The 22,125-nt window shown below is 42.1% G+C and overlaps 1 protein-coding gene across 2 annotated transcripts in view; it reads right to left on the reverse strand.

Moving 5' to 3' along the window:
- jag2b (jagged canonical Notch ligand 2b) overlaps positions 1 to 22,125 on the reverse strand; it is a 49,797-nt gene that overhangs the window by 22,180 nt on the left and 5,492 nt on the right. For both annotated transcript variants that reach the window (XM_020639931.3, XM_065963822.1), the window contains exons 3-5: positions 8,378 to 8,432; positions 1,866 to 2,123; positions 557 to 617 (exon numbers count right to left, since the gene is read on the reverse strand). In XM_020639931.3, coding sequence (XP_020495587.3) covers positions 557 to 617; positions 1,866 to 2,123; positions 8,378 to 8,432 — 374 coding nt within the window. The remainder of the gene's footprint in view (positions 1 to 556; positions 618 to 1,865; positions 2,124 to 8,377; positions 8,433 to 22,125) is intronic.

A 22,125-nucleotide genomic window follows, 5' to 3' on the forward strand; every position in this document is an offset into this window, starting at 1 on the left:
CTGAACACATCAGCTTTTGCAGCAGAGACCATCTGATTTATCGAAGAACATCTTTTTTGGTCATACTGATCAACTTTCGACGATGAAGAAAACCCCTCTTTCGTCAACATTACCAACTTTTGTTGTCATGGAGACCACCTTTTTGGGGCAGAAACTCCCTTTTTTGTACCTCAGGCTATCTCTACCTGCAAGACCATTGTGTTCATGATGCGTTTTGTGCATCACCTCAAATTCTGCTAAACCTGCCCATGCACATCCATCCCTTTTAAGTTGCCTTGTCACTGATCTCTTCTTTGCTTTGTAGGTTATAACGGCTCATTTAATTCTGTTAGTTCAAAATTCTGTTCTGTTTCACCTTAGTACAGTGACACAAGTTATTTTCTGATGTTTTGATTCTGATTTTCGAAGGTATCAAACCTAAACAAATCTAATTGCATGTACAACACACGTTGGATCTGAACACAAGGCAGCAGGAAATCTCTATTAGCAGTACAAACCCTGTTAAAAAAAACAAAACCTGAATATGACAGAGACAATATATTCCTGCTCGTCTTACGTGCATTCCCCTGGGACCGCGCAGCCGCCATGTAACAGGTTGCAGCCTTGCTTGCAGATCGCTGAGAAAGAAAAAGAGACAAAGAGAAACCTTATCAGAGGCGATTCCATTGGGAGACGTCGTGTATCATTACATTTCTTATAAAGCGCTTCAAACTGGGCCAGAAAACAGGAGGGGACATAAGAAGGGGAGGTAATGAATCAGAGAGGTGGGAGGAGAAGCAGCTCGTTTGTTTGTAATCTGTCTAACAAGTGCAACAAGACGTGAGAATTCATGGCATGGGGGGGGGGGGGGGTAGGTTTAGAACGGGACGACTTTATAGCCTGCATGCTCTTAAAAACCAGCCAGCCCCTCTCCTCTCCTCTCCCCCCTTCTCGTTTCACCCTTCGTCTTGTAAGGTCAGTTTGGGTGATTTATTGAGGGCCCACCACTCTCTCTGCCACCACCCACAAGCACGACCCCGGCACATTGCTACATGTTAGCATGAGCATTAGCATGTCACACATTCTCACGTTACCTTTAAGTTGTTTAGTGGTTATTCTTAAATCATGTGCACTATTTGTGTCTGGATATGATGCTCATGTATGTGAGTGTGTATACCTGAATGTTCTGTATATATGGATGTGTGCATGTATGTTTCTGTACAGGTTTGTATCAATGTAATGCTGTCCACATTTATTTTGCACTTTGTAACGTGCTAAATAAACATACAGTATATTGTTTTTAATTCTACTGATGCAATTCACAAAGTCAGATTTATAAACCTGCAACAACTCAGGGCAAACCAAAAAAACCCCCAAAAGGCTCAAAAGTTTCAGCTCGACAGTCAAGACCAGTGGTTCTCAACAGATGGGTTGGGACCCAAAAGTGGGTCGTGGATCTGTTTTCAATGGGTCACGAATGTGTGCCTGGAAGTGTCTTTGAAGGGCTTTTAAAACATGTGGGTTTTTTTTCCTGTCTCTTTGTTCTGTTACATGTTTTGTGTTGTTGAGGTCAAAACTGCATTTTTTTCTCAGTGAATTCATCTCATTTGAGAAATATAAGAAATGTGAGTTGCTATTTCTTATCAAGGTTGAGAACAACTTGTCAATGCTTGAACTTGTTTGGATTGCATTTCTATGAATAGCCTGACCGTTGATCAATATAATGTGAAAAAAGAAAGAACATTTTATAAAATACTATTTTTAACATTACACATTGATCTTTTCTTTTTGTACCAACAGTCCAAAGCTTAGTTTTAGCTTAGGATTCTTTTCCTGTTACTATGGATACCAAGTCTAGGACATCTGCGGAGACGTTTGCCGCTCACCTGTCCTGCAGTCTGTGTCCATCCAGCCGTCCAGGCACACCCGGGCCCCTGAAGCCTCACAGCGATAGTGGCCGAAGTAGTCGTCGCGAGGGACACACAGCTTATTGCACTTGCTGCTGTAGTAGTTTACGTCACACCGGACTCTTACTCGATAGATGAGGCGAGCCACCGGCCCGTCGTGCAGGATGGTCTGCCAGGGGTCCCCGGGGTTGATCATACCGGTGTGAGTGCCGCGCTCGATCAGCAGCTCCTGCTCATCTAGGAAATGACAGATGAAGGCCGATTAGTCAAAACAAAAGCTTTAAATATATCGATACATAGAGAATAGTGAAAAAACTTCACAGAGCTTCAGCCAACTGAAGCTCATTTATTGTATGGGCATGACTTTATTGGTACGGTTCATTCTCGCTACACTCATAGCATCGTTTTCAGAAGAATATTTCCAAACAATGAGCTCTTTAAAAAAACAAAAAACTGACTGCTCAGCACCAGAAAGCCAAAGGATGGAGGATGGAGACCCAAACTAATCAGTATACCGAGTTCTCTTAAACTGCTGGATGCCTAAACAAACAAGTTAACCATTTCAAGTTAAAAGGTGATTATATGAACAAAGTGTGTGTCTACAGTGGAGCTGTACTGGTAGTGATGGTAGTAGTGAAAATAACTCAGATAAAGTGGGATTTTGACCAATCTGACCCCCTTGAAAATGTATCTTGTCAATTCTTCTTAGCCGTTTTCAAACATTTGCCAACTCAGCATGTTGCACTGTGCTGAAACCCGAGACGATCCAGATCTTTGCTGCTAACATGGATGTATTGTGGCTGCCACAAGCAACGTCTGTATTAGAGCTGCATGAATGATTTCAGGTCATTTGTTGATGATCGAAAACTGTGACAGTGGTATGTTAGCGGAGATTAAAGTAAGTCTAAATGTGAATAATTAAGTGTTAGAATAAAGAGTGTTTCATCAATGCTCTGGCAGACAGAACCCGTTCAGAGGGGCTGTACGTATTTGGCCATGTTTAAGGCTTTTACCAGGCCGTACACTGCAACTAGCAATCTATCAGATCCACACTGGGTTAGTGGTAGGGTCGTCACCATACCAGATTTTTAAACTTAGATATGATACTAGTAAACATCAAACAATATATACCACACCTGATTCTACACCACAGCAACATAGATATAAGCCCCTAGGTACCCAATATTGGATAAAGTCTTAGAATGAAGTACCAAAACATGTAGGCAAACAACTACACTTTCTAAATTGCACAAAGAACCAGAGTGGCATTTTCTGGTACAGCTTGACAAACTAGCAAGGTGCACGAAGAGTGAAAGGCTTGGAGAGGTCAAAAAGCTCCAGCAACACTTGTAGTATGAAGATCAACTTTATTAAATAGAATTAGACCTCATCAATTCTACAATTCACTTAGCAGACGCTTTTATCCAAAGCGACGTACATCAAAGAGTAAGTACAACACAAGCAAGGATCTAGAAAAAAGGGAACAATGTCAGTAAGAGCAAACGATCAGCTTTGAGTCTGATTGGACACACAGGTGCTGACAGGAAGTGACCAGAGGCAAAGCACAACATTGAGGGCAGTTCTTGAGAGCTCTAATCAGTATAGAAACCATCTTATAAGTCATCGTTATCAAACAAAAACCATCGTCATTACCATCATCATCATCAATAATATGGAGACCATCATCATTAAGTTAGTAGGTATTCATGAAAGAGCTGGGTCTTTAGCTTTTTCTTAAAGGTGCAGAGGGACTCTGCAGATCCAATGGAGTTTGGAAGTTCATTCATCAAGCTGAAAGGCATCGGTTCAGAGTTCAGAGAGTTGATCTTCATACTACAAGCTGCTGGAGCTTTATGACCTCTCAAAATTGCACAAGGACGTCGGCAAGGTTTCGGTACAGGAACACACTCAAGGTATTTGTGCGCTTAAGACAGTGCTCACGCTCGAGCCATCAGAAATTCAATGGACATTGCATGGCTTTAAAACATGTGGTATCAAAAGGTATCAAAGTATACCAAATTTTGTCAACCCACGTATATAACATTGCTCTTGTACTTCTGCTCTGTCAGAATACGTCTTGGAAAATTTCACCAATTTAGGCATCAAATTTAGAAAGGTAGAAAGTCTCCCAACATCTCTTGTTAAAGTCAGCGAAGTGTTACTTGACCTTGGGTTGTCAGTCTCTTTAACCATTCATAAAAGATGAGATAAATCAGAAATCTGGGTTTACTAGCATTCTGACTAAAGACTTTCAAGATGAAAAAGAAATTTATGTTAGAGAACACAGCTCTGCAAGTTAACATTTAGCTTCATGTCTCTTCTCAGAAGCCACTGCATTTGATAAGAGTTTAATATTTACTTATATGGAACATTGACATTGGACAAAAGTCACTCCATAAGAAGAAAAAGCAGTTCATTCATATTCAGCAGACGGACGCTTTGATACCAAACTGTGAGTGTGTGCAAAGTACCGTCAGAATTTTAAGTATGCAATTGATATTCATTGCTTGCAAATTGATCCATTTTCTGGAGATAGCACACATCAGCAGTGCCTCTCGGAGCTCTCTGTATGTGCACCGTCATGTCGAGGAGGTTGCTACCATTTAGCCTCCGGCACGCCAACACTGTCATTAAACAGTGTTCTTCCTCCGTGGGGCTCGCAGCAGCGCCAGCCTCCAGAAAGAAAGCAATCTTTATCACAGTGGGATCGAAGCTGGCAAACAATCTCTGTGGAAATAGGGGGTCTGTGATTTCCTTTGCTCCATGGCTTTGGGCTGTAATGCACTATGGACATGTTGAAGTGAGCAAGCAGGACACACACACACACACACACATCTTCCTCTGCTGGGGACTGACACAATGTCTGACAGAATTAAGCAACAATAACAGAAATAACCCCCGGCCGTTGCCAGATAGAGAACAATGGGCTCCGGGCCCGAGTCGGGGCTCTGCTACATCGGTGTCTAAACAGTGAGCCGGGCCGCCCAGTCCACTCCACTTCCTGCTCGATAAACACAAGGAAAACAGCCGGCCGCCTTTCCTGAGGACACAGGGGGAAGGGACGAGAGGCTCACTGGAGGACGTGACGCTGGAGGAGAGACATCTCACTGACAGACTCACTCACTGGAGGGCTCTTACGTAGGACCAGACAAGAGGCTGCTGCTGCTGAGTCAGGCCAAAGAACAAGATACACTGTCTGACAGGGTTTGCTGTGTCAATTTACAGTATATACACAAGAGTTCCAAGGGCCCCACAAGAGAATAATATCACTCTTTTATTCTTGCTAAGTAACCAAGAATACCATACAACCTGTACTCAGCCAGAGAGATAACCAGGAATGATGGGAAAAATCGAATATGTTACCAAAATGTTTGTCTTTGGGTTTTTTCACTACTGTGCGTTACATTCACCCATTCATACCACATACACACACACTGATGACAGAGGACACTATGTAAAGGGATCTTAAGTAGCAGTGGCTTGGACACCATGTTCTGTCAACTCTGAGTTTCAAAGAAAGGGAATTTATCATAATTTAATTGTTTCTTTGCTCCCAAAGAGAAGTAAAGCCAACCAATGGTGACAATGTCCTCATGTTGTAGAAAGAAATGGGGATTGATGATTAAAGCCATTGTAATGCAACTTCCCTACAAGCCTCAGTTCTGTGAAACCCACACACTCAAACACACACACACACACACACACACACACACACACTGATGATGCAAAGTAATTAAAGGTTCAATACATTTCCAAGGACACTTTGACATATCCAAGGGCTTTGTCCTTTGTAACAGCAAGAGCTGCGATCAAACCGCCAACCCTCCAATTGAAACACGACCAGCTCTACCACTGAGCTACAATCGCCTCCAACCGACTATTGAATTCAATTTACAAAATTAATAGCAGAGGCACGATAACACAGTTCGCATCTAGAAAAGCGCTGCCCGAAAAGTTAAGAAACAACCTGATGCAAACCTTACGTCTGCCTGGAACGTCGATCTAGCAGTTTTTAAAAGTGGTTATGAGAGCAAAGTGTGCGGCCCTACAGAAAAAAACTGTCAAAAGCTTTTAAAAGTCTAAGACCAGACTCAGAAACACATGTATGTTTTTGACAAAGACCTCAATGTTCAAAGCACCAGGATGCGACAGGATCTGAGCATGCAGATTCCTGTTTTGTCTCGAGTTTGACCAGAGGAAGTTGTTGGTTGAGTGTCGTCACTGCTACTGGATAACCACTTAAAAAGTTCAGTGAGCGCTATGGCTGAAGATAATATGGATGAAGAAAAGCGGCAAGTAATAATTATGCACATTTTTTTGTTCCTAATTCCAAGCCCGTCTTCTTTTCTGAGCTAAAAAAAAAAAGCAATGACAATGACAAGTCAGTCGTTATTATGCACAAAGCAAAGATTATCCAAACTGTTATATGCAAGTTTAATTTTTGCAACATCACAACTTTAATCTGTGAATCCATATGCCATTAAACACATCCAAATTTTTTAAACAGGTAAAGCCAAGCAGAAGTAAAAGTAGCATTCAAATGCATGTGTCCAATTTGACCATTTCAATACATCTGGTACTTGAGAATGTCAATACAAATCCTGCGTAGCTTCTGAAACTAGATCCATCTTAAACTAAAAACCTTGTTAACTCATGAGACTGAATGTTTGCTTGACAAGACCAGCAACAAAGTGCATTTGCATTACATTTACAGTATATATTTGACATTCTTTTTGCATCACAAAATTTAAAACTGAAGAACTGATTTCAACATGTTTATGGATCGATGCATCTGTCACATGTAACATTACTCTTGAACACAACTTAATGCATCGTCTGCCCATCTTCTCCAAAAGTCTACACTCTGTGCTTTATTCCCCTCACTGGATCCTCAAAGAGGCTTCACACTACGAGCAGACTCCCCTTGTGATCTCCCACACGAGGCTGAAAGGAGAATTTGTTCCTAACGTTTGGGTTTTCTTGAACACATGACATTGAAGTTCGAGTCAGATGATGTGTGTTACCTTACGGCAGACTCTGCGCCCTTTGAACAAAAAAAGAATCTAACCTGCATGAGTTCCTCTTATCTGGAATGTCATGAAATTCCTTCTACACTACAGGATGTGTTTGGCTGCTTTTAAACAAGTTGGCTGAGACTTTAGTGCTACAACGTGGCAGAAAATCAATTAAGACAGATTCTCCAGCAGCTCTCAGGCCTTCCAACCATCAGAGAGCTCTGATCTAATCACTATAAATGTACACAACGTGCAGAAACAGAGGCTTCACAGGGTATGCAACAGTCTAATCAAAGAGCCGTGATGTCAAAATCTATTTCTTCCCCATTGTCTGCATTCAGAAGTGGAAGTGCGTTTGATGTTATGGACAAAACAGGATGTAATGACCTCATATAAATGAAGAACAAGCTTGGACTGGACAGGCTAAAGTGGACCAGCATATACATGCCTTCATGTACATGTTTGAATGCACAGAGAGGTATTGTATAGACTCGTGAAATATGCCTCCGCCGCCTCCGCAGATCAAAGCTCCGTCCACACTTTCAGACATTACAGACCTGAAAGGGTCCTCTTCCGCCCAGACTGAGCTACTGCTCAGACGGGAAAGAGGGGTTGTACAGGAGTCCAACAGCGGACATAAGCAAGGAAAACAGGAAACAGCTGGTCACAACTGGCCGCCACAGCCAGCATAGCTAAGGAGACCCAAAGCTTATGTTCTATATGAAGCATCTTTACAGGGCAGCATGCTTTCAACCATCTACCTGTACATGTAGTGTGTAAGCAGAGATGTAACCCAGTTCACAGTTCTGACGTAAAAATGATGAAGGAGAGTCTGAGTTAATGTATTGAACTAATGACCTATAGAGTTGTAGCTAACAGCTAAGATCGTTAGCAAATAATGTTTGGGCAAAATGTCAAAAAGAAATGGCAATCAGAACGTGAAATCAAAATAAATATAGTCCCCCCTTCCATTTAACTAAAAAGCCAGCTTATTTTTACATTTCAGAAGCAGCCGTCAGACATTTTTGGATTTCTTAGCAAAAAATGACAACGATTGATAATTGTTCCTCATTTTAATCTTTCTATGGATGTAATCAATTAATCGCCTCATCAATCTGCGTGTCAAAATGAAGCTCTGTCTTATACAAAAGACTGACAATGAAATTACTTATCAGCAAAGGTCCTCTATTTATTTATGCCTTGGCAAACCTTAAACAGTCGTACTGCCAACCAAGGCGTTTGGATTTAGCTCAAATTCTTTGTCCAAGGCTTTAGCCCTCAACGTTGTGGTCCCGGGTCTGATTTCCACCCTCAAACATTTACCGCATGTCATCCCCATTTCAGACTCTATCCACTGTTCTGTCCTTGATATTAAGACACAAAAAGCACCCAAAACTGCCAACTACATCCCAACTTTATGCTACTGCTTTGTCTTCTTAACTGGGGTTAAAAGGTGTGTTAAAATGTAAGACTTACTGTTTTTTGTGCCGTTGTCCCAGTCGAAGGCGTCTACGATCACTGTGTACGTCCGCTGGAGGGAAGAGGGAAACAGAATTAAGTCAAGTTCAGTTTGGAGTAAACACAATCTATTTTATCTGGTCTCTCTCAAATGTGTTTCCTCAAGACAAGGTGCAAGAGTTTGCAGAACGTTTGACACGAGCCCAGTACCATGGGTTCATTTGAATCATTAAGTATGCAGCTTCAGTGACCCCTAATCCATAGATGACACAGGACAAACAGCTGTGTCCTGTGAAAACGCTTTCACTTCGCTTTCCAAGAGCAAACTTCTCCCTCAAAGACTAAGGGGAGCACAACTCCTGAAAATGCCCCAAAATCATAAGGGTGAGCTGCATCTTTCATCCCAACTTTATTCAGAATTCTTCTTGCCAGTTCCTCATAGAATTTCAGAATTCAGGACAATTTACCGCAAATGAGTGAGCAGAGGTGATGACATTTAAAATCAACCTTTGTGCATATAATGAAGCTGCTGCAAACTATTTTCTGATCACCTGCAGGTTCCTTTAACGCGATCAATGTGAATACATACTGGCTGTACAGACAGTTTCTAGACATTTTTAGGAGAGCATCCGTGATAAGAGCTCTACATACCAGCCTTTCCACTTCAAACAATAAGGACATTACAATGCAAAAGAAACTCAATATGTACTGTATTTAATTGACATATTTCACTGAACCAAATGTGAAATAATATATACACCTATGACAAGCCATAAGCAACCAAAGACGGTTAAAGTTTGTTTTTAGTTCACGTTTTCTTCTTTTAAATGTTTTTTTAATAAATTCTAAATCATCGTTCCTAAGAGCAAAAGATGATGTCAACTCTGAGTTACAAAGAAAGGGAACTTAACACAAAGTCATTGTTTCTTTGTTCCCAAAGAGAAGTAAAGGCAACCAATGGTGACAATGTCCTCATATTGTTAAGAAATGGGGATGATGATTAATGCCATTGTAATGCAACTCTCCTACAAGCCTCAGTTCTATGAAGCCCACACACTCAAACACACCAACACACCAACACACCAACACACAAACACACACTCTGATGATGTAAAAATCGATTTCTTTGCTACTGCAGAGTCTCGCACGAAACGTGGCCTGGTTACTGGCAGGTGAGCTTGAGTTACGCTGCCAGTGAAACCCAATGATTCAGAGACGAGGAGAGCCAGATACGGTAAAGTACAACTATGGGAAGAAGCCAAGAGGGGATGTGGAGAGAGAGAGGCAAGAGGACAGCAAACAGCCTGAGCTGTACCAAACTCTCCTCTAAAACATCTACATATCCTGAGGCAAGCTAATGTTGGTGATCTGGCTAGATGGACTGTTGCTTTGGCATGTGTGTGTTATCAGAAATATTAATAGGATTTCGATAACAGCAGCATAACAATTCCATTCAGTCTTAGAGCTACGGGAACTTCTACAGGGGTTTATCTTAAAATTATAGAAAAATCTAAATTATTTGCAATGATAGCAAATATCTGAGCATTTAGCTCAGCTGATATTAGTTAAGGTTAACAAACTCCCACACACACAGATGCAAACTAACCATGCTAACCAGCAGCACTAGAGTAATCTAGCTGGTGTGCTGCAGGGCACACTGCTAGGCAACCAGCTGACCTAAATAGCACACATTACGTCACTACTAGTGACAGTTGTAGTAGCCACAATGTGACTGCTTTGACCTCTACTGTAATGTCATTGACAGCACGTTTACAATGTGGGGGGTCCAAAAAAGAAATGGCATAAGGCAAGTATCTGGAGGGACTTCGGTTGATTCAATGACACGGAAAAGAGAAGTCACAGGGAGGGGGATTGGAAAATGTGTGTGTGTGTGTGTGTGTGTGTGTGTGACAGTCTGTGTTGTTGATCTGGGGGACCAACAAGCTGGTAGGCTGGTTGATGCTGGGCTGTGGGATTAAGTAAGCTTGTCTGGCTGTGGGTGGCGGTGGGAGGAAGGGGAGGGGAGTGTTATTGTGGAAGACCACGGATGACAAGAGAAGGGGATGGAAGATGACGGGACAGGGGTGAGCTAAAGGGCTTGGATCACATTTTGAACATGGGGGGTACAGCTGTTTGAGACTGTAGCTGCTGGTTAGACATCAGAGGCTTGGCTGGGGCTGAACAAGGAAAAAGGGATAGGAAGGGGAAAAAGGAGTGAGTCTAGGGTGTTTCTGGAGAAGGGTAATGCTCGTGCTGCTGTTGCCGGAAGCTTGACCAACCCCGTCCAACCGCAGACGCACAACAGATGCAGACTCGAGGATGGATTATTTGACATGAACGTGGATCATCCCATGACATGTCGCTCGGCTTCTGACCTTTACACCCATTGCCCCTCCCCCCCCCCCCCCCCACCACAAAAGGGTGGGCTATCTGCCCCAGTCTGAGCATGTGGGTGGGTGTATGCATATGCCAATGCATACAAGAGGAACCGTGAGTGGTAGTGAATGCATTAGTTGCAGGAGTTAGTGTTGCTGTGGTTCCTCTTGTATTGTGAGAGTGACAAGTGTTGCAGGAAAACCGTTTAGTAAGTATCATCAGCGAAAGAACAGGTGGCCATATTGTGACCTTCACCTTTTGGGTTCACCTAATATACAGGGGCTTGCTTGCATGCCAGCATGTTGTAAACATTTGGCTAAATAGATCCCTGAGTCAGTCTATGTTGGGGTCAAGCAAAGCCATGGACTAGTCTGGTTTCCCACAGACCATCCCAGTCTGTGATTAGCTGGATTAAGTGACAGCTGCCCAAATGGTTGGAACAAGATAGATGGATGGGCAGGGGGATAAAGGGGAGGAGTGGGGGGAGGGAAGGGGGGATGGCTACTGAACAAAGACCCTTGTCCCAACACCATAATTCAACCCCATCCCAATCAAAACCATTGTCAGTGAAGAGACACAGTCAGCACGAGAACAATTAGTGTCAGCATGTGTTCCACTGAGCCTGGCCAGGACAGTAGCATGGGCAAAGTAAAAAAAAAAAGTTGCCAATGGTTCTTAAATCAGTCATAGCATTGTATCCCACTGTGCTACAATTTAAAGAATATGCTAATTTCATTAATCTGCTCCCCTTTTTTCTCAACTCAAAACATTCATCACCTAAATGTGACAGCGTGAAACACTTCCTCTGAAACTGCGAAGAATCCTCTGTCAGTCAAATCTCCAAAACCCCTTGGCAGCCCTTCCCCTAATGGATTAGAGGATTTACTCTGAGAAATCCTGGTTTTCAAGTCATGAAGGAGGGGCAAGGCGAAACAAAATTGGATGTTTGTGTGTCATGCACTGAGTGAACCTGTGTTTGCTCAGAATGACCTAATAAATCAAGTTGGATCTCAACAACTCACAGAGCAAAATGAACCAAAAGTCATCTACTCATTGAATTCAGGTAGAGTCCTCTGAGTCATTGCAAAAAGCCCATTTTGAGTTAATGCGGAAGATGCCGAGGTATTGTCTGGGGAAAGCCACAGGTGTAGGTTCCCACGCCAGATGAGTCGTGGATGGATGATTGGATGGTGGCCAGTGAAATAAAAAGACACAAGGGACAGAGAGAGGTGGCAGTGGGAAGTGGAAGCTGGGGCAAGTTGGGGTCAGTAAGCATGGGATCTGCACACTTCTTCCTCAAAAGAGGGGTCAGCGCTCTGCATGTGGGGCGATGTGCCTGTTTGCATTCGAAGAATACTAAGAATGTGAGATCCAGGCCTGCTGTGTAATCCCAGGCAAGATCCTGGTCTCCCAACAATTCAGGGGTGTGTCTGCATTGGAGAGGAGGTTTGATTGACTCCTTTCTGTCATTTGGGGAAAGTCCAGACTTTGATTGTTGATTGAGCTTTGAGAGGTATTCTTGATGCAGTAACTATACAATTCACAGATAAGCACCATCCATAAAAACCCTGTCTGCAACCTTGAGCTATTTCTGCTCCCGTGTCATTGAAAGGTGACCTGAAAGTCCACCTCTCTGTTCCCAGCTCTTCCTCGTGGGAGTTCCACTGACATCTCCTGATTTATTGCCTTCTGATGGGACATGAGGTCATCACGATTCATCCCGTGGCCAGTAATCGCTGCATGTAATCTTCATTAATCTGTGATGTCAATCCCAGCTTTTGGTTTTACTAGGGCTGAGTCTACACTATTCCAGCAAGGGCATCGAGCTACACCATTTCTGCTGAATAGCAAGGACAGTTGGAACAACAGCATGTGATGCATCTTCTACCTTCACTGATCTTTGGAATTACCAGAAAAATATGGATGATTAGCAGTGTTACTCCATCACTTTTAAAAGGACATAAAAGGAGAATATCTGTGCATGTATAAGAAATAGAATAATGAAAGACAGGCCAATAAAATGTTAGCATATTTTATTGCGTTAATTTGATAACAGTAACTTGAGGCATATCATTTGGTTTCACTGGCTCCTCTTGAAAGTGAGGCATTTATGCAACATGGTACAGGCTGGATATTCAAAGTCTACACAGCCTGGGGCACAACCTAAGATGTTCAAAATGAAAGATGAACGTTTAAATGTGAGCTACACCATCATCCCATCACTTCCACCTGGAGGGTGGACTCAAATGCAAATCTGTGTCCATCAAGCTACTCAATCTGTTCAGAGGCAAAGATCAAAGACCACCAGTGGCAAAATCCATACAAATGGGGAGATGATGTTGGCAGGCAGGAAAGTACACCCTGCAAGGTTTCAACCCTTTTGACATACAACACCAAACATTTATTTTTCCTGGATTCTTGATACCTTAGCAATGTTGTATAGAATTAAACCTTATTCATATCCAATTCCCCCATTCTGGTATAAAAGCAAGAACCTTATCTGAACAAAAATGTACTACGAGATGAGCAGTTCCATCTGCCAGATCTGGCAGGGGAATTGGAGCATTGTGTTTTTACATTCAACTGTTTCCTCTAGATTACTGTATCATTGGGTTTGAGCTGAAGTTCAACTCACTAACGAAGAAGGCCCATCCAAACATCTAGCACACTGGGTAACACTAAATCTGATTTTCATTAGTTTTGCTGGGAAGTATTTAAATGTTTTCTACCAATCATTTTAGCACTTTCACTTAGGTGCGCTAAAATTACAAGTGTGCTTTTTCTAAACAAACATAGGGACATGCTGCAAATATTGTATGTTTTGAACTAAATCCAATACTATTTTAAGCCGTGTTCCTTACCTCAGTCAATATATACTATGAAAAGAGTTGAAAGTCATTTTTACACCTTCCTTAGAGAGAAAGAAGTCAAACAAGTATCAAAATCTGTTTTGGTGTTTCATTAAAACCTTGCGGGCGTGACAATCACAACTCGATAATGACTTGTGGCCTTACAAAGCAACATTAATTCATACTACTACACCAACATGTGTGGTTGAGAAAGCAGGTTACAGACATAACAACAGTCATATCTCTGCTGGGTGGAGAGGTGGGGGGCTGTGAATCCTGCACACAGGTTGCTTGCCAGAGTGTTGTGCCAAGAGATGTCGCACTGAAGGCAAGGCATTTGGCTGGCTGTTGTACACCGGCTGTGCGCACACACACGGCTCATTGAGCATGCTGCTTCTATGCCAACAGGGTCATTACCCATGCACGTCCAATACAACAAACCCCTCCCCTCCTGGTGCTAATTAACCAGCATGATCCAATACAATGCAACATGTAAAACAAACACCAGCACGCGCAAATTTGCATTGAAATGCTAAATGACTTCACGGTCAAACCACAAATGTGCATGTTCAAACATCAAGTAACTAAAGTGAATTAATACTTAAACTCGGGGCTACATGAGCTTACAAAATGTGGAAGGATATTGATTTGCAGAATTTTCTTGGATGCACGAAAGTCAAGGGCATGTAGACCTGAGAAGGTTTGAAATGTGCAATGCCATTGGACCAAAAATCTCAGTTGTCATATGTGCAGAAACAAGTGAAAAACGCCTTCAGGAGGTTTCAAACAATCAGGTTGAAGCTCAGTTCTCGGGGTGTTAAATTGCCTGCAGAAGTGCAACAACAGCAATAGACATGCCTCAGAAACATTAACGGGCTAATTCCTGATCCAAAGCAACAGGGAGCCTGACAGGAGTGCAATACAGCACCGCCTCCAGCCGAGCCCCATTATCATTTCAAACAGGTTCAACAGTACAGTGACAATTTAACTGCCCATGTAATGACGTGCTTTAATCACCCCCACAAGGAGACTCTAGCACCTGCACACCATTCACTGAACAAGATGCAAGGGGACGCGGTGGGCAGCAGAAACATTCACAGACCCGCAGTACACACGGGTCAAACCTCTAAACCACTTGCTTTGGTCTGAACAAAAAAAATCCTAATTATAATAGATTCTGACTTTTCTTCTGACTTTCAGGGTTCTAAGCAGGAGGCGTCAGAAAAGTTACAACAGGGATAACTGGCCTGTGGCGGCCAATCGTTCATAGCGACTTTGCTTTTTGATCCTTCACTGTCAGCTCTTCCTATGATTGTAAAAGCAGAAATCCCAGAGCATTGGATTGTTCACCCACAAATGGGGAACGTGAGCTGGGATTAGATGGTCGTGATGACAGGTTAGTTTCACCCAACGGATGACGCGTTGCTGCTATAGACTTCTGGGTATGGTGTTGATATGTATCAAACAGAAAACTGAGAATCCTGAACCCAACTCCTAACACAGTTTGATATGCATAATAGTCATTGGATGGGCTGGGAAAATTAAGGAATGAATACCGGCAAAACACCATTTATATAGAATATAGACATCGGTTTAATGTACATGTATTAGGGGTGGGAATTACCAGGTAACTCATGATACTACTCTATTTTTAAATTCATTTTATACACTTCATCGATCCTGAGGGAAATTACATCTCAATTCAATCTGTTATTATGAGACATGCTACCCACACATACAGGCTGAAAAGCACAAACGGGACCTATAGACATGAATTTATGGAGAGATGTCAGAGTGAGGGGGGGCTGCACAGAAACTGGCGCAGACATAGGTACAATCTACAGGTATAGCTCTAGGCACTGCAGAGGCTCTATTAAGAATGCATCAGCATCATTTTGGCCTCAGTTACTGTAGATGAAAGCACACAGACGAGCATCGTGAAGTGTCACTTGTTCAGGCTGCAACATGTTAACAAAGAAGGCAAATCCTCTTCAAGTCACGTCTGTATCTGTTGTTTTCTCTCGTTACCGTTCTCTTTTATTCATCTGTAAAGCTGTGGGATTGACTCCTGCAGAAAGATGTTTTTTTTTTTGCATTGAGCCATCAAGGGTGACAACAATAAGGAGAAACTTCCAACAACAGACCAGAATATTTGTGCTCATCAAACATGTTTACATTAAAGAAACTTTTCAAAATGACTGGATAAAAACTAAACGCAGACATACCAGGAAAATCTATAAATCCATCAATTCTGTTAACTACTTTCTTCCCTTTTCAAAAGGATTTCCCTATAATATTTGTTTTAATTATTTGAACAAAAAGGTGTCGAGGGTTGTCTATGAGAAATATTTCCGTCAAAGCCCATATCTGATTTGAATGACAAACATGACAAAGCCACTTCCTGTGACAGCCTGTTCACAGAGCGGAGGTTTTGCTTAAACTTTGGTTTCCAGTGAGGCACCGACCTGACCAAGAACAATAACACAGTTTACATGAACTCAACCACTTGACTTCTGAACAACTTTGGTGGTACCTTATAAACAGAGACAACAGACACGCCAACATTTCAACACAACTCCATTTAGACACTGAATGTTATGATCATCATCATGTTGTCACATGACCACAACTGTCATTCATCAAGCAGGTAATACTATTTCATCCATGGTTATTTGTACATGAGAAGCCTTAGGAAAACAGTTGATGTGGATATCGTCTTGATCAAGTTTGGACTAGAAGCTGAGCGAGTTAACTTGGACAGGAGGGCAACACTTAAAGAGGGAAACTGGTGACTTTTAAAACATGCAGAGCTATGTCCAAAATGAGGAGAATGTCACTGAAACAGAAGAAACATTCAGCAACCCAAAAATGATGTTATAAAGTCAGCTGTTTATAGATCAAATAAGGTTAAACATTCTTAACATGCTGACACTCAAATAGCTCCAAGCAAGTAACAAGAAACATCCTCAATAGCTGATTCTAAAAATAACAGGATCTTGTTCAACTTCAGGCTGCAAAAACAACGGGGAAGGCACAAGTTAAAATATCATCACCCCCCTACGGCACTGAGAAGAAAACTACCGTTTTATATTCCTGGATGCTGAAAGCAGCACTTGTACACACTGTACCTTGTGTGAAATCAGCAAAAGAGCAAAAAAAAAAAACATCCTAACACTCAAAGAGTTCAGAACACACAGGTTCACACAGGGCAGCTGTCCAGATCACACACTCACACACACACACAGACACACACACTACTACACTGCATCTTTGTTGATGAGCGTGGTGACGTCACACATGTCAGTCAGACATTTAAACTCTGACTACGGGAAACAGAAAGTATGATTTCTGAGAACCAGATTGTGCAGTGTCTGAGGGTGGAAAGGCATTACTGGAATGAAATGAGGGCATGGGGTTAAAGCGATGGTATCGTTCTTCTCACTGCACACATGGGTGAGCAGGGGAAAGACAAGAAGTTTATTTAACAACTTTAGATTCGATTTAAATTTTTCATGTCTGTAGCAAATGGCACAACACACCGTAATGAATACTCTGTACTTAGATACTTAGCAACAAGGGTAGTTAAACAGTGTCCTTAAACTCTCCATAAGGGCAAAGCAATCGACCGCAGATGTCTGAAACTTTTTGAGTAAATACGACAAATTACTTTGTGTAAACATGCAGCGTGCTTTCTTACACAGCATACGCACATTTCAGCAATCTGATTGAGGTCTGGGAGATATTAACTTAACGCTACCTATCAACTACCCTCGGATTATCTTGTGACAATTTTGAGGTAGAAATAAAATATTTATTTATTAGGGACATGTTAAGTCCCGTGTCCACCTAGTGTGCACTGGCTGTGCGTTCTGGAGCGCTTGGATGTAGCACTTGTGTGCTGAGAATATAAGCGCTGCACATGCGTGTTGTCTCTATTACAACAGTCACTTAAAAATGGCCGCTGCATGACAGACACTGTGTTGTTTTTTCCTCTTCACTATAAGCATCAAACAGAGGATGCTTGCCCTCCTGCTTTGTCTGGACACTGAACAAGGAGGACGTTGGTACAGGGCGCGATCCGTAAAAAGTAAAGGGGTAAGAAGCTTGTGACATCAACAGAGCCTTTCTGAAAAGTTGGAAAGATTTTCAACTCGAAGCGTTTGGAGGGGCTGCACTAAAAAGACGCGGAGCACTGCGCTTCTTCTCCGGGCCGCCGCCTGCTGCTGCATTCACTTCCCCCCCCCCCCACACTGGCGCTGGCACTCAGAAAAAAAACGCTAGGTGGGCACAGGGCCTTACAAACAAAAACATGAAAATAAAAGTGGACATATAATCTGAGTTAAAGCTCAGAAACGATTTAATTTTGTTTATTTATTGCACTTAATTTATCTATGTTATTGCGATAGGAAATAATGTCATTGCACATTGCATATATTTCTAATGTCCAGTAGGATTACTCTGCATGTGTGCGTACAGAGAATCCCTGAAAGTTTGTTAAGGGATTAGAAAAAAGGACTTACATCATCATATGCACACGTATGTATATGAAGCTAATTAATGGGACTTAGTATGCAGAGAAAAAAAAACACCTTTCTGCAACACATGCAAAGACAAAAGGGGTTTTGCTGATCAGCTTAACATGCGAGTAAGTGTGATTACAACCTTGAAAACCAAATAACAAACCCTGAGCACCACTTTCACTAAAAGGGAGTGTCAGTGCTGCCTGACCTGCTAATTGCATAATCAATACGGAGCTGAGCTGAATCACAGGTGAGACCGCTGTAAGTGGCTTTCCACCACGCAGCAGCCCTGGGACCAGACAGGGAGGGGTGGGGGAGGGAGCCTCTGAAAGGGAAGATAATTGTTTACTAGAAGCCTATGTAGCCGTCGCCTAGCAACGCTCTGACAAGCTCCACATCAGGTGTGGTTAACCATGGCAGCCTGTGTTAGCCTTTAGCCCTGTGTGTGTGTGTGTGTGTGTGCATCCAAAATAAAGCTTACTGCAGCCGGAGAGGAGAGAGAGGGAGGGGACATTAAGTAAGTACAGTATACATGTATGGACTCAAAGTGTTTGAATGGGTTTCTACTTCTAATATCGCCGTCATACTTCTCAACCTTTTCAAACACGTGTTAGTTTAAGTGGCCGAGCCCTGATGTTTCTCTTTACATTGAATTAAACCGCAAGGATAGGGAAGAAAACAGAAACAGCAATGAAAAGGTATCGAAGCTTCAAACAAACTTTTAAAGGTCTGAATATCTAAAAGGTACTAAAACACAGAAAAAAAACTAGCTTAAAATGAAAATAGCCTTAATGGTGCTTTCTCCGTGGGTGTAGACTAATAATGGCCAAGAAAAAGAATCCCAAACACAGTAAAGACATCGTTAATGAAGCTAGCTTGGAGCTAACTAGGAATGTTTAAGACAAGTTATTTGAAAGTAAATGAAATATAAACTTAAATTTGTTTGTCGAAAGTTGCTACCGTTAGCAGCAATGCTAACACCGCCAACCTTCTGTCAGTAGCCGTTAACCAGTGCTACAGCCTGGCTAATGGCAGGTGGCTGTGTTACAGCTTAGACACATCATTTAACTGGCAACGTGGTCCTGAATTACTTGACTTTAAGCGACTAGTAATTATGGTGCCGCCTGGCGCAGGTGATGATGTTAACTTTAGGTAGCTAATCACGCACATCCCTGGAGCTTACTAATGACACTGCTGGTGACACGAGAGAAAAAGGTCCAGCTAACTGTCTTAGCACAAAACAAGTAATTTACTTAAGAGTTTCATACACATAAAAAAACTATTGCTTCAGATGCACAAACCACCCAACACACACTTCATCCCTCGATACACTTGAGAGGCTGGCTGATGTTTTTACAGGAATATGGGGGGTTTGTACTTTCTACAGATCAATAACAGGTATGGCTTCAAACTTCTATTTACTAGCAGAGAGGGGACTGATGCATATCGAAGTTCAGAGCAGATTCAGTTACAAGCAGGCTTCCTTCAAAAGGACACCCGGCGGATATAGCTGGGGGGGGGGGGGAGGTAGGGAGGAAGAGAAGCACACAAATTTCACCGGCAATTTCATTAGTGATCAAATGGAAGTTAAGACGCATCCCTCTCCCTCCCTCGCTCTCTCGAAGTGCTCACACAGCATGAGCTAACAAAATGCAAACTCATTCAGACGAGCCAGGCGAGGCCTTAACTTGGTCAGCTGACTGCTGAAGTGCATTGATGCTCGCGTTCATTCATAAAAGTACAGTATGGTCCACATGCTTCAGGACCGGTCTGATCATATACATCTAGTCAGTATCAGTTGAAGGAGTAGTTAAAAAATTGTGTGTGGAGATAAAAAACAGTAAATTGTTGAGTTAATGACAGAGATGGAGGCAATCAGCTAAAACTAAACTTATCAGAAAAGTGAACACACAGGTATCATCTGCATAAGAACAAACTACAAGACCATGTTTGATAAAAAATATATTTCAGGTGTGTTGATTTTATAGATTGGTTCATGTCCCATTTGTTAACATGGAGAAGGTGGAGCTTATGATGTGCAGCAAACCAGTAGGGGGAGCTCCAAAATCTGCATGCTGTGCAAAGCATGCTTGGAAACATAGCAAACAGGCTGGCACTGTAACTTTTTAAAGGCTTTTCTTCGTCATTAGGGCTGGGAATCTTTGGGTGTCTCACGATTTGATTCAATTTCAATTCTTGGGGTCATGATTCGATTCAGATTTTGGATTCAAAACGATTCTGGATTCATGGATGCATGGATTCAAAGTCTATTTATGAATCAGTACATACTTCAGGATCTACTCCAGTCATCTATGAGACTGGCTGAATTTCTTGCTGCTCCACTTGGTATTCTACTGAGATTAAGAGCTAGCCTTAGGATTTAGCAAGGAGTGGCTGATTAGCCCCCAAAAAATTTTTGGGACGTTATGAATCGATTTTTTTTCCCCACCTCTATTAATCATGCATTTAAAGAACATAGTGGCACACTGTTAAGTGAATAAAGCTTGTGGAGAACTCGTTCAGTTTAAAAGAATCCTCATTTAGAGACAACAAGTTGCCAGCTGAGGTGGGCAGTGCGACGCTGTCGGTCTGTACTTCCCACCAGTCAATGTCATGGTAGGTGAAAAACTCAACAACCATACTGGTATCCAACAGGACTGTAAACACCACACAGTGAAGACAGACAGTACTGGAAATGTCTCACAGCTGCACAGAAAAAATCTGCTTAATGCTATGGAAATCATCACACAGGAAGACAGTTTTTGAAGGTTTAAACTAACTGCATCTTATTACCGATGGGACTTATAGTACAGGTTTTACGGTACTAGGAAAGAAGGAATCAAAAAGTAAAAAATGCCTAAACAATACACAACAAAGCCCTCACAATAGAAAGCAGAAGCTGGTTGCATTTCCTGTAAATCCAGGCCTGTGGGGAAACACTGAGCGTAGGCTGAGCTCAGAGGTGGCAGCAGAAGCATCAATAGTGAGTCTTCTTTACTGGCACGCTGGCAAGAAAAGCCAGAGCTGGAGAATCACTGGATGACTTCCAAACAATGGATAAGCATCATGCAATCTGAGTTAAATCAGCCATTAGCAACTGCATCACACGGTGGTGAAAAAAGGCTGAGAGGAGAAGTGGGCTATGATGTCTCCGTCTCTGTGTCATCACAAAGGAAGCAGCATTTCCCAGAAATTGCAGGATGATTTTCACTGTTTCAGCCTGACTGCTCCACACTAGGAGATGAAAAGTGCTCTTTGAGAATTCCCTCAAGTGCCTGTTCAGAAAATTAAAGGCATCAAAGAGGTGTTGTCACAGCTCAGGCTTTCAAGGTCAATTTGAAAATTGTTCTGTTCTGCAAGAAATGTATTCAGTGAAACAGCATTAAACCAGCGCGTCTCTGTAACGCTTAAGCAGCAGGTTTACACATTCAGTGACAATAGGAGTCTTCATTTTGGTGATTGCAATAAGAGCTCAAATGATTAATTAAGAGAGCACCATAATCCTTCCTTTTCTATTTAAAAAATGTTAAGGTGATTTGAAAAACCTTAGCTGGTTTTAGCTTCTTACGTGTTAGGCTTTGCTGCTTTTTGTCATTTTGTAAAAAAAAAAAAAAAACGTCTTAGTTTTGAAACTAATTGACAAAAACTTTTCATCATATAGAAGGAGCAGTTCCAACTTGTCTGAATGTCCTGATGTAGACGTGAGCAGCAGTGTTCAGTCTGTTCAGAGACTGTGCAAGCTGAGAATGTTTAAAGTGCCCAACGATATTCTTGATCGGTGAGTTGGATCAGCGCCATCAGACCAATGTCTGATACTTAAATTACATTAATATCGGACCTGATACTGATATTAGATTGGATCAGTCCCATCTCTCCTTCTGATGGACTAAATGAAAAACGCAATTCTTAGATTAATCAATAAATCAAAATACATAGCAGCCCAAAGTGAGATCTTAGGACCCTTCCTCTTCCATCCACTTGCACGGCCAACCTGCCATATGTACCAGAATGATACCAGTTT

The sequence above is a fragment of the Labrus bergylta genome, chromosome 15, assembly GCF_963930695.1.
Source record: "Labrus bergylta chromosome 15, fLabBer1.1, whole genome shotgun sequence".
Taxonomy (NCBI): Eukaryota; Metazoa; Chordata; class Actinopteri; order Labriformes; family Labridae; genus Labrus; species Labrus bergylta.